We start from the raw sequence: 13,562 nt of genomic DNA, 5'->3' as shown, positions 1-13,562 counted from the left end.
CTCTCCATTTCCGCCCAGCTGCCTCCTCCCCGGCGCTTCTGTGGCTGAACTCAAGATGACTTGGACTCATCTTCAGGAGAATTATCAGCTGGAACTATTAAACTGAGCCCCCATTGTTCAAACATCTCACAACAAAGTGACTCCAAAGCTGTGAACATGCAAATGAGACCATGAAGCAAGAACCTCAAACATAAATCAGTGGACTCTTTCCCAGATCTGGTTTGAATTTTTATGGGTTATTGGTATTTTCTGAACCAAACTGAGTACAAAGACTAAACTCATCAGGATCATTTGACGTCTCCTCTTCATGCTGACTGATTGATCCTGAAGCAGCCTAAAGCAGTGTGTCCGTGTCCCTGTGTGTGTGTGTGTGTGTGTGTGTGTGTGTGTATGTGTGTGTGTGTGTGTGTGTGTGTGTGTGTGTGTGTGTGTGTGTGAGAGAGAGAGAGAGAGAGAGAGAGAGAGAGAGAGAGAGAGAGAGAGAGAGAAAGAAAGAGAGACAGACTATCAGTTTGTCCTGTCATGAACTGTGGCCTGTCAGCAGCTGTCAGCCATAATCAGCTGGGATTGTCTCCAGGACCTGAGACAGAGTAGAAGAAGAAAGATGAATGGGAAATGTAGATCCACACCACCCATTCAATCCCTGTTCTCTCTGGAGACAGATGTTTTTGTTCCCAGTACAAGAACTGAACAATTCTACAATTCTACAATTTCATTTAGCAGACGCTTTAGTCCAAAGTGACGTACAACACAAGCAAGAATACAAACATAAGAAAGAAACCATTAGTAAACACCCAAAAGTTTATAATTGCTCATGCAAAAAAGTTATTCATTCATATATTTTTATTTCTATTATCATTGTGGTTATCATCAACAATGACCCGTGATTCTGTCAATGACTGTAAAGCACGAACTTGTCTGTCTCTCATCTGTTTGGATATTGATGATCCCAGGGTGTGGCGTTCAAAAGAACAGATCGTTCATGAACCACCCATCTGCGTGCGGCTGCTCCAGATGTTCAACAACACGGAACTGCAGCTGGAACCACTGGATCGCACAAGGTCTGACTTCTCTTTTGAAACCGCTGGAAGTATTATTTTTTTAGACATTCCAAACGACATAATTACCCGTTTTTACGTTAGAGCCGAGTCGCTGTTATTTCATTAAGTGTGTGTGGATGTGAGGTTCGTCACGCGCCCAGGACAAAATGATTTGTTTCGCATGTTCAGCGAGAGTTGTTGTACTGTGTGTACGAAAAACACCGCTTTAACAGTGTCTTTTCAACGAAGACTTCTCGACGTATTTGTAGCACACATGAGACACAACGGGACATCTGTCGTTGTTATGAAAAGTTTTTGCCAGAAAAAGAACTGAGGGACAGTTGATTAAGATTGAACTACGACAAATCCCATGAGCCCCCTCAACGAAGTGTGTGTGTGTGTGTGTGTGTGTGTGTGTGTGTGTGTGTGTGTGTGTGTGTGTGTGTGTGTGTGCGCAAGATACACACATAAGGGAAAAAAATCCGATTTACATAATTTAGTTTTTGTAGTTCCATATCAGAAAACATGCTCTATTGATCCAATTGATAATCAATAAATAATTGTCTCCATTTAATCTTTTTTTTTTTTTTTTCAATATGTCACAGTTTCACCAGGGAGTCCAAAGCCTTGCCTAGAGACCCTCGGCAGTAACATGCCAGCAGCGGGTTTCAGACTACAGTCTCTCTAACCTGTAACCCACCACTGAGAACTTGCCAGTGTTTACTCATTTTTCTAAATCAGCTGTGTTTCATGAAAGTGAGAGTGTCTGGTACAGTTCACAAGCATCTATCTGAGGAAGTGTAAAATCAAGAGAAAACTAAAAGCTTATGTGGAAACACAACCTTCTCTTTTATGAAAAATAGATTTTTTTAATTGAATTATGATTTCAATACACTTCCATACAGTACTGTACCTCTGTATTTTTCTCTGTAAGTCCAAACATATTTTGAGTTAGGCCAGTGATCTCAGTCACAGTCATATTATCACCATGTACTTAAAATAAAAATGGAATTGTGCCTTCAAATATGTATCTTTATATAAAACATCGTTCACTGCTGCCTGATTCTGGCCTACTAAATCAATACTGGCTGATTTCAAGCAAAAGTTTGAGATCAATAATCTGACTTGATATATCAGTCTCTTTATTTTGTTTGTGTTGGATTTTGTCCAGTAGATGTCCGCTGTGCTCTTCTCTGCGAGTGAAACCAGCAGGAGTCATGGAGGTGTTCAAAGCACCTCAGTGGGGGGCAACAAACCCTTATACCGCTTCCTGAGAGGGCAACCCAAGATTATTGGCGTGAGAAACACACACACACACACACACACACACACACACACACACACACACACACACACACACGCACACAACTGCTGCATTTTTGATGCAAATTACATGATGCACAGTTACTACTGTCCTAAGCCTTTTGCAAATGCAAGACTTCACTTCTGTTCCATTTAAAATACATATTGTGACACAGATAATTGTGCACTCTCAAAAAAATGGGAGTTAAATACTTTTTGTTTTCTTTCTTATAGACTGTTGTCCTCATTTTGGGCTCCTCTTTCTTCATCATCACTGCTGCGACAGTGAAAGAACTCCATGCCATGCAAATATGGCCAAGCGTGCCACCGACCTTTGTCCAGGGAGCAGTGGTGGGTTGCTCAACATCTGTATTTACTCAGTGTGACTCTTTCAGCTGTCGGTGGGACTGCTGTGTTCATTGACTTGATCATGTTAAAACTAATTTAGATGAACCAAAATATATGATTTTGCTTGTTTCATTATGTTCCTACCATGGTAAATCATTGTTTAAAAAACAACCTGCTCCTCTTCACATATGTGACAATTCAATGTCATAGAGGATGAACTGTGGTGATTCAGGAGGTTTCTAACATGTAGCACTCTATATTCCACTGTTCCCTCACGTTATACTAACTTCAGTTTAATAAAATGTACTGCGTTGAACTCTCCGGGATGCAGTAGTACATTCCTCCCAAAGTATGCAAGATCTATGTGCATGAATTTAAGGGAGCCGCAGGCACAACTCAATCAGCTACATGTAAATGTTTTGTTTATTTATTTATTTTTTTTGTGAGATTTCACAGCAGCCACATGCAGATATGTTGTGTGGTGAGGAGAAAATCTGCTCTGAGCCTGCACACCTGCTCACGCTGTTCTTCACAGCTTTCACCTGCTCGCTCAAGTACTTTTTCTTTGGTGACTTGATGTTTGGCCGGTTTCTGTGTGAAATGCCTCTGCTGAAGTTCTGCCAACGATGGCCGTTACAAGAGGAAACACCATCAGAATGCTGTGGATCAAATACCCTGTAACGCCATGCTAATGCTTTTCTCCTCATTCACTCGCAGTTCATCGCCAGTGGGATTCTGTATGTTGTGACAGAGCACAACCCCACCAAGAAAACAGTGAGTCCTGTCGTGATGCTGGTCTCTTTTTCACACTGTGGGGGTGGGCCAGTGTTTACATATCCAGTCAGAAAAAAAATCAACCAGTTGGTTTCATTATTCTTTATTATGCCGTTTGTGCTGTAACTTCCTTCTTGTTTCCTCTTCACCTCTCTCCGCTTGTGTCTTCTTCCAGGTGACCACATCATTAGCTCTGGGCATCATATCTATACTGGTGGTCGTATTCACAAGCCTACGCATTCTCCCCCAAATTGGACGATACTATATGTTTCGTTACGCCGTCAGACATGAATTCGACTACAGAGACAATATGACATCTGAGTTCCACGATCCACCTTCATTATACCAAACTGTGGTGAGTATTTTTTTGCCCGTAACATGGAACCAGTCTCAATCTACACTTAAAAAATATGGCTGTCAGTTAAATTGGGGACAATATTGTCCATTGGGTTGTGTTACTCGGTGCATCCAACCCTGTGACTCTACCTTGGATAAAATATTTGACAGTTGCGTTTGTGTCTGTGCAGGAAATGGTGACAGCATTTGAAGCAGTCTTGTTGTTCCACAGTTTTGTTGGAGCGATCATCTTCATTGTAATGTCCGCCATGGCTGGAGCAGCCCTGCGGTCCACAAAAAGCCAGGTGAAAAGACAAATTGTGGACAGGCTGACTGTTGTGCCACACTCAGAGACCGTTCACATCACATTAAAACCTCAGCTGTGTACCAGTCACTGACATTGTGCTGTTTGTGTTCTTCAGACCATCGTGGTGATGACTGCTCTGCCGGCTGAAACACCCACTGAGGAGCAGCCGTAAGAGTTCACCCGGCACGGAAAACGTCAACAGACAGACTTTGAAACGTGAAAGAGTGTCTGCCTGTTCGCCTGTGAGGCCATTTCAGGTTGTTATGTTAACCACTTCACACAAAGATTTTGTTGTCTTTGTGTATAATCCCATGCACATATAAGCACACACACACACACACACACACACACACACACACACACACACACACACACACACACACATATATATGTTTAAATCAGGGTGTTTTTTTTTTTTGTCAATATGTTTTTTCCTCTGCACTGTGGAATGTATATGTGCTTTTTTTCTTTACATTTCTAATCTAGTAAATAAATCTGCTTTTCCCACATTAGCAGAATGTACCCTGCCTTCAGGCTCCTAAATGATTATAAATTCATGATTTAATCTCTGTTTGGTGTTTTGAAGGTTGATATTTCCAGGAACCAAACATCTACCTCTTTAGCCAGTAAATGTTCATCAGCTTTTCTTAACTACGTCTACTTTGCTTTATTGATCCTTGGCAGTAATTGTTCACTTTTTTGGTACAGATCTGCTAAAATAGTTTATTGCAGCTCAGTAAACATGAGTTTGGGTTGCAAATCGAAGTCCTTTACTGGCTACTCATTAGAATCCAGTAAATTATAGTCATATATATATATATATATATATATATATATATATATATTATATATATATATATATATATATATATATATATATATATATATACATACAGTATATATATATATATATATATATATATATATATATATATATATATATATATATATATATATATATATATACTGCATATATATATATATATATATATATATATATATATATATATATATATATATATATTCTATAAATCAGTCAATATAATGAGCTTAAAGCCATTACAGTTCTCATTCTTTAGGGTTTCTACATTGAATAAATGCAAATAAAAAAGAGTATTCATATAATAAAAAAATGAATTATTTCCTCTCGGTAGTTTTCATGTATCCTAAACTATGCAATATGCATATATTAGGCAATAACTATAAAAGAGGACAACAGGTCCCTTCACATAGGCATAGCAGAGATCAGTTCTTTGATTTCAGTATCTCAGTTTATCTTAAATAGATTTCAGGAATAAGGGACATTGAAAGTAATAAGGGCAACCAGTAATGTTTTCTACACTTAGTACTTCAGTTACTGCAGCTGTGTGTTATCTGAATCAAACACATCGAGCCAGATTGTCGTGCTTGTCTTCGCTCAGCAGAAGTGTGACGGTTATTCTGTGGCAATCCAATAAAATAACTGGGAAACTGTCTGTCTGTGTTCCTTTTTCACTTTCAGTTCTCTCTGTGTGGCACAGATTAGAGGGGAACAAGATGGTGAGATGTATCATTCTTTTCAAAAACGGAAGTTTCCATCTTTAATCTCTTTAAAAAAAAATGCTCTGGAGATTTCTGTTAATTTCACCAGACCCCACAATATTGACATGGAATTTAAGCTCCTTCTCCCTCGATAAATGAAAATCCTCACAGCGAGATGTATCATCTGAATTACAGCTCTGAGATCCTGAAAGAGTTCCTTGTTGTAGACATCCATTAAAGTATTGTTTTTTCATTGCAATTCTGTTCCTGCTGGCCCAGATGGAAAAGCCAACGCACGCTACTATTCATTGCATTGGTCTGCTTCCAAGGGTGTCCCTAATTACAAAATGATTGTTCTCAAATGTACAGTATCTGTCTATGTGACAATTTTGTCATTTTGCAATTTGTAATTTTGTAATAAACAAGATGATTACATTGAACACAACTTGATTTGGTCAAATTTCTCTGAAGACCTTTTGGGCTTTATCCAATTGTCTTCATCAGCTCATGCTCATGATTGGCCTAATGGCTTCTCTAGTCATGCACTTAATGCACTTTGTGCCTTAGCGTCATGCATTTACAGTTTTTCTCAATTCATGAGACATTAAATTCCATTCACTGTGCGCAGCCACCATCTGACTGCACACATTTCTCAAAACGTGGACTCTAGTGTGCAAAACCTTGAACACTATTCATGGTTTGCATACAGCGTTCAAAACTCTTGCACTCTTTTGCAATAGACTGAACATGGTTTTATGCTTTTTTGTAAAACACATTTCCCTCAGAGCATGCATTTTTCAAAAGGTGAACACTAGGAGGCAGAATTCGGACACTGCTGCAACACGGCTGTCGCGATTACAGTTTTTTTCGATTGCTAAAACACAAAAAGCAAAAATTAGGCACAATTCTCACAACCTTTATTTCTGTCCCCAATCGCTTGACTCAATTTGTTACTACTTTAGATTTTCTTATCATATTAGAACTCTAACTTTCCTTCTTTACACTCTGATGTCAATTTCACGCCACCTTGTTGTCAAAACACAACACACAATTTTTCAGGTTTGCACACACTTCTCACATAAAATCTCAAAGCATCAATCCACAACACACAGATATGCAAATCTCTAAACTTCTAGCATAGGGTCCTCATTCAACGGGGTGCTACTGGCATGGGGCGTCGGAGCGTAGGGTGGTGGTGGTGGGGGTGCTACTGGCGCAGGGAGTCGAACCGTCGGGGGGGGGGGCGGTTACTGAGCAGACACTACAAGTACTTCCGCTAATCGCGACACATATGTATGGGATATCACATGCAGTACCGGACTGCTGTCAACATCCAGTTTTCCTTAGGTGGGCAGAGCTTGCCCGTGACAGAAACCGGAGGCATGATGCCCCATGATGCACATGCTTGAACAGGGGGGGGGGGGAACGTTTGAAAATAAAATGTTTTGTCTGAAAAGTTAATGTTTTGTTTGTCCATGAGAGAAGGGGGGCATTGTCTTTACTGTAATTCAGTGTATTCCATTTCTATAATTGTGTTTTCAGTTTTGCTCTACAGTGCCTGTGGGGGGCCCACCCCAACCCCCCCACCCCACCCTGATGAGCCCCTTTGTCTGTGCCCCCCCACCCCCCACCCCCCACCCCACACACACACACACACACACACACACACACACACACAGAATTGGGGGGGCGTGGTGGGGGTGGGGGGTGGCACTCGGGCTCGTCTGGGGTTCATAACAAGCCCGGGCCAGCTCTGCCTCTCAGCCACAGGCGTAATTTACGTAGGGTTGGTGGGTTATGAAAACCCACGGGCCCTCTTGTGGTGAAATCCTGTCCCACCACCACACTGCCGACGATTTTCGTGTTTGTTTTTTGTTTGTTTAAATCCGAGGCAGAATGAACCCAGCAGCTGCCTTCTCTCAGGCCAGAGGCGCCGCTACACATAGGGCCCCGAGCTAGGTGAAGGGGGCCCCGAGGAACGGCTGACATCAGTCCATTTCAATGACAAATTAAAGTAAAAATTTTTTGTGTTTTCTTTGGATTAAATGTTATAGTATCCATTGATAATCCTTTACAAGTGTAGCATAATTGCACTACCGCAAGGGCACAGCGTTTCCATCTGTCTCTGTTCTGAGCTGAAAAGGAATCTCCACAGCTCCAGGTATCTTTGACCAATCAGAAGAGCCCATGAGGCTCTAACCATGATTGGTCGAGGGGCATTCGTCACACGTTCTTGTGGGAGGGGCTTAACTTGCATAAGGGCGTAACGTCAGAGAAAACGGGACAGGATTGGCTGTGCTGGGTTTCAAATCGCCATCTTGCTTAGGTAACCCTAAGCAAGATGGCGGAGATGCCGAATCCTGCCCACAGCAAATTTAAAGGCGCTACACTAGACGCTGCAATGACAGCGTATCGAAAATCCCCCGTATGGGGGCCCTTTCCTAGTACTCACCGGTTTGGCGGATATCAGCGTCGGGAACGTGCCTAATGGGGCACCACTACTATCCAGCTTGCATCAACGCAAGGCCGGTTGCAGGCACAGGCGAACTAGGCGGCCGTCTGGGGGGGGGGGGGGGGGGGGCTGGCCGTACAAGGGGCGCACCAACGATCCGTGTTCCGAGTTCTGCGATGCTCCGCCTCTCTGCTCGGCATCGCTCGGACTCGGACTTGGACTCGGACTCAGTCCCCCCCCCCACCCGGGCCACCCGCCCGCCCGCTCGGCAACTATCAGCACCACATGAAAACCCATGTGGAATAAATCCCAGCTACGCCACTGCTCTGAGCCCACATCTCCACAAGCCTCCTCCATTGACTGAAGCAGTGGGACGAAAGTTTAGAGATTTGCATATCTGTGTGTTGTGGATTGATGCTTTGAGATTTTATGTGTGAAGTGTGTGCAAACCTGAAAAATTGTGTGTTGTGTTTTGACAACAAGGTGGCGTGAAATTGACATCAGAGTGTAAAGAAGGAAAGTTAGAGTTCTAATATGATAAGAAAATCTAAAGTAGTAACAAATTGAGTCAAGCGATTGGGGACAGAAGTAAAGGTTGTGAAAATTGTGCCTAATTTTTACTTTTTGTGTTTTAGCAATCGAAAAAAACTGTAAGTTCAACTTAACAGCAAAGGCATTAACATTAGCATTAACATAAGTTTAATAAATGAGAGAAAGAAAAAAAACATTTGATACAGCATTTCAAACTCATACAGACACAAATTTGTTTGCCTGATTGTTTTCCCAGCGTTTACAACGTCGTAGTGTTTTGGTCAAAAAGAACAAATCGTCCACTGATCGCACATGAATGTAACTGTTCCAGTCGCTGAGCAATATTTTTGTTCTACAGCTTCAACCACTGGACTGCACGAGGTCTGTGCTTCTCCACTTTGTTACCGTTTGTCTGTCCTCATTATTAAATGTGACTTATGTCGAATAGTGTGTTAACACTGTTCACAGTGTGGCTTAACACTTGGATGTTTTTAAAGTCTGAGACTTGGGTCGGGTGGAGTTCAGTCCTGTGGGATTCAGTGAAGGATCGGTTTGTTCTGATATGGTCCAATTTAACTGGAAGTTAAGTTTGCAGAGATGTACAAAGTGAATGTAGAGTTGATAGTCTTCTCAGAGCATCTGAAACTGCATTCCTCTTGTCGAGAACTAGCTTAATCACTCTGATGTATATTTTTCTATTTCTTGATATCAATGACTGAAAAGATGATCAAATGAGAAATGATTTCATGATTGATCTGCATTTCTGTTTGTTGTTGCTGAAGTTCAGATTGTAGAAAAAACTGTAGAGAAAATGAGACGGCAAACAAGCTGTTAAAAAACAAGCTGTCTTAAAAAAAAAAAGTTTTTTCCCTAACTCGCCAGAATGTAAGTTTATGTTGAATGAGTGAAAATGTTACAGAAGCACAGTGTGTACTGAAAAGAGTTTTAGTTTTAAAACAAAAGGATTCTGCAGGTGTTTAAATGACACTGCTGAAGGAAAACTGTTCAGAGGAAAAGCCAGAAGCCATCACAGATGCAGCAAAACGTCTGCCCCCTCCTCCTCCTCCTCCTCCTCCTCCTCCTTCTTCCAGTGGTGGTAAATTCTGTCCATTGTCTGGAGGCGGTCACTCTGACTCACTCACTACATGATCCACTTCACTGGAAGTCATTAATCTTTTGATTTCCGAAGTAATATAATTACAACAGTATGGGTTTCATCTGATAATCATCGGCTACCTGATATTTACAAACCCGATTAACACATCCAGATTTCGCGAACAATCCAGTGTGTTTGTGTCTGTGAAGCTCAATGGATCAGACACCTGATTGTATTGACAGGCTCATTACTGGGCTCTGCTTGACGAGAATTATTAGGTTCAGGTGTGTTGAAGCAGGGCGAGAGCGGAAATATGCTGGATCAGGGGAAACAAAGAAGAGGAAATAAACGGTGTTTACCTTCTGGAGACGTCACGGTCCAATCAGAACGCTTCACAGACCCCGGCGTGAGAGAGGATTTAATCCTTCATTTTTCCCATGTAAACACTATGAATATAATTCTGAATTACCTAATTCAGAATAAACCATTTCCGAATTAAAAACACCCTGTAACCAGACTCATTTCCTCTCCAACATTCAGCTCCGAAGCCTCTTTCTAATTATAAAATCAGCAACTTAGTGGCCAGTATATCACAGCTCATAACAGGACTGATGCACTTGCCAAATTCAGATTTTTTTCACAAATTAATTTTGAAAATTACACAAGACAAGAGCAGCACGGTTTCTGGCCTCCACTTGGCAGCTCGCTGTGGCCGAGACGAGTCAGTGAAGGAGTGATGGAGACAATGGATCATGAGTCATTAAAAAGACTCAGGAGTTTAGAGTTCAGGGTTCAGGACTCGTACCTCACCACAGTGTTTTCTGTCCTTCAGATGTCTGTTCAGATCAGTTCTGTGAGGAACTCTGGACGACGTCTTGGACAGGATGAAGCTGCCACTGTGGGAGGCCTCAAACCTCTACACCGCTTCCTGAAGGGGCAACCCCAGATCACCGGAGTGAGACACACACAACTCATACACACATTCTTGTGCATAAATGTGTGTTCATAAATTTTAATCTATGCTTAAACTAAATTAAGGTAAATACTGTTTTTTTTCTCTTCCTGCAGATCGTTGTGCTGATCCTTGGTGCATCTTTATTTTGTGTGACTCTTGCTCTGCTCGCGACCTTTGATATTGATGAACGATGGACAAAAGTCCTACCTGGCCTCATGCTCGCTGCAATGGTGAGTGGCTCAACATGAGGGTTTAATCATATGCTCAAACAAGTTTATGTAGAAAAATATTACAAAAAATATGACAGTATGAGGTTTGAGCTTCACTTCGTACTGAAATGTCAAACTGAAGATTTGGTGAGGCGTCCTACAGCTTCCACCCTGCTTGAACAATCTGCCTGATAATCTGTGACTGGAAGGATTTAAAGAGAGCTCACCTCTTCAGCTTGGCTTTTTAATTCACGATTGTAGTTTTATCTTGTGTTATTTCAGCTTTTTGATTGGTTGTTTTCCCTGAAACTTTTGTAATTTGATATGATGTGTCAGGGTGTGTCCCGAATAAAAGTTAATTAAACTAATTTCAGATTAACAGGCCATGTGTAAAATGTTTAATCTAATGCTGTGCTTGTGTGAAAAATTACTGAGAGATATTTAACTGGATTTTCACTCATTCTCTCCTAGTTTGTTGCATGCGGGATTCTGTATATTGTGACAGAGAAAAACCCCACCAAGAGAACTGTAAGCTTGCGTTGTTGTTATAATTAAATGTATGTATAGTCCTTCAGCGAAATACAGTACATTGATAATCTTTTGGATTTCATCCCTTTGGATTTGTAAGTGTGGCAATTTAATGTATGAAGTGATGATACATGAATTGATTGATTGATTGATTTATTGTATTTCCCTGCTCTTTTCCTGTCTGTCTCTAATTGTATTTATGTGCAGGTGACCATATCGCTGGCTCTGAGCATCATATCTGTGCTCTGCACAATCTGGGTAGTCGCGCACTCTGTGCAATTCTTTAAATTTTCTTCCTACAGTGTTCTTGAACATTATGACAACGGCACAGTGACTGAGATAATGTGGCCATCAAATTATGAGGTAAGTGAACTTATGTACTAAAGTGACCCCTCGTGGATGGCAGCATTGTGCACTGGGAATTACCGTAAATGAAGTCAGATATGGAATAAAATTGTCAGTTGTCTTTGTGGCGTAATCTTGATCACCCAACACTTTTTCCTTTGGCATGTGTGTGTACTGTTTGTGTTGTATAGAAAGTAGCAAGGACTGTGGAAGCTGTCTTCAAATTCAACGGTGCCGTTGGAGGAATTATTTGTCTTGTCATGTCAGTCCTGGCTGGAGCTGCCCTGCGGTCCACAGCAAGTCAGGTGAGAGGACATATTAGAGACAGCTGTGCATGCCCCTTTAAGAGATTGCCTCAGAATATTTATGGTTTTCACCAAAAACCTGTATATGATTGTTTTTTTACATCATGCATCCTCTCTTCTCTCTGTAGGCCATTGTACTGATGACTGCCACGGCGACTGAAACGCCCACTGCGTAGAGATCAAAAGAGGAACGACTGAAGTGAGACTGAACCATCACGGCCTATACCAGGGGTCTCCAAACTGGTCCAGAAAGGGCCGCTGTGGCTGTTGGTTTTTGTTCCAACCAAATAGGAGCACATCAGACTCCACCCATTTCCTCAACTGAGTCCACCTGTAGACTTGGTGAAATAGGTGGAGTCTAGTGTGCTCTTGCTTGGTTGGAACAAAAACCGGCAGCCACAGCGGCCCTTTCTGGACCAGTTTACCCAGCCTACAATCACACTAGGGGAGCAGCAGGACTGGCATGAAGCCAACAGGGTTACAACAGGGCCCTTGGTGTGTAAGAAGTACTGGATGTAGATCAAAATATGTTGCAAAAGAAGACACAAAATATGTAAATGTTTTGCCACTGTCATGAAGGTGATAGATTGATTTTATGTCCACAATGTGAGCACACTCCAGCCTGACAGTGGTTGGACCCGTGTCTATATTGCTTTATTGTATGTTGTGAAAAATGCCTCGAGACAGAGGGTGGCTGAGGGCCTTTTTGCAGTACATTGTTTATTAATTTTTTTTTTTTTTATTGCAATACATGTTTGTACTGCAGGTAACACTAACAGATTCTACTAGAAGAGCATTTACACATCAAGGTTATACATTTATATATCCTTCATTTAACCAGGTAAAAGCCTTGTTGAGATACAAAGTGTCTTTTTCAAGAGGGACCTGGCATGGCAGCAGCAGGTTAATGAGGCCAGCTGTGCATGATTGAAGAAAACAGTGTTAAGACCACATTTTTGAGGTGCAGCTAAGGTGACTGCAAGAAGGAGCAGCACATGACTGTAGACTATAACTAACTAAACTGTTATAATGGTACTGTTATCCTGTTGTACTTTTTTGTGGAAATAATAAATGGAGCATTCAGTAACAGGAGCTGTCGGGACATTTTTTATGAGCCAAGCCTTGTGTGCTTCTATTCTTTGCACCGGCATCCAGCAGCAGTGTAAATCCATTTACATTAGTCAAAAAACCTGCTTCCATCAACTTTGAGCTGTTATCAAGCAAGATTTTGATTGATGCTGGATCACCTACTTACATTAGAGTTGGCAAAGAGGATGGATCGCCAGGTGAATGTGGACAAGGCACACCGACATCCAGCTGACTGAATGGCTTGCCGATGCAACATCTGGAACACTGTCGTGGATTTGACGTCAGCAGAACTGGTTTAGATGCTGATTCACATTTAGTCCCACATAAAGTTTGTGTAGTACCGGCTGCAGAGTAACAATGACCCTTTTGGACTCTGTGCACATCTAAGCTTGGTGGCTGGAAAAGAAATATCTGCAACATCCAA

General features: G+C 41.6%; 2 protein-coding genes across 2 annotated transcripts; both read left to right on the top strand.

Moving 5' to 3' along the window:
- Window positions 1-991: 991 nt before the first annotated feature.
- On the top strand, window positions 992-4,906 carry LOC115390050 (uncharacterized). Its single transcript, XM_030093712.1, has 7 exons — window positions 992-1,061; window positions 2,215-2,337; window positions 2,577-2,693; window positions 3,408-3,464; window positions 3,640-3,819; window positions 3,992-4,105; window positions 4,223-4,906. Exons 2-7 carry the CDS (start codon window positions 2,215-2,217, stop codon window positions 4,277-4,279), a joined length of 648 nt encoding a protein of 215 aa, XP_029949572.1. The 5' UTR covers window positions 992-1,061; the 3' UTR covers window positions 4,280-4,906.
- Window positions 4,907-8,975: 4,069 nt separating this feature from the next.
- LOC115392367 (uncharacterized) lies at window positions 8,976-12,742 on the top strand. Its single transcript, XM_030096961.1, has 7 exons — window positions 8,976-8,992; window positions 10,540-10,662; window positions 10,776-10,892; window positions 11,343-11,399; window positions 11,607-11,762; window positions 11,936-12,049; window positions 12,178-12,742. The coding sequence occupies exons 2-7, from the start codon at window positions 10,540-10,542 to the stop codon at window positions 12,223-12,225; spliced, it is 615 nt and encodes a 204-aa protein (XP_029952821.1). The 5' UTR covers window positions 8,976-8,992; the 3' UTR covers window positions 12,226-12,742.
- The last annotated feature ends 820 nt before the right edge of the window (window positions 12,743-13,562 follow it).

This window comes from Salarias fasciatus, chromosome 1 (genome assembly GCF_902148845.1).
Source record: "Salarias fasciatus chromosome 1, fSalaFa1.1, whole genome shotgun sequence".
NCBI lineage: Eukaryota > Metazoa > Chordata > Actinopteri > Blenniiformes > Blenniidae > Salarias > Salarias fasciatus.
Note: the sequence above shows the minus strand (reverse complement) of the source record. Positions and strands in the feature narration are given on the sequence as shown.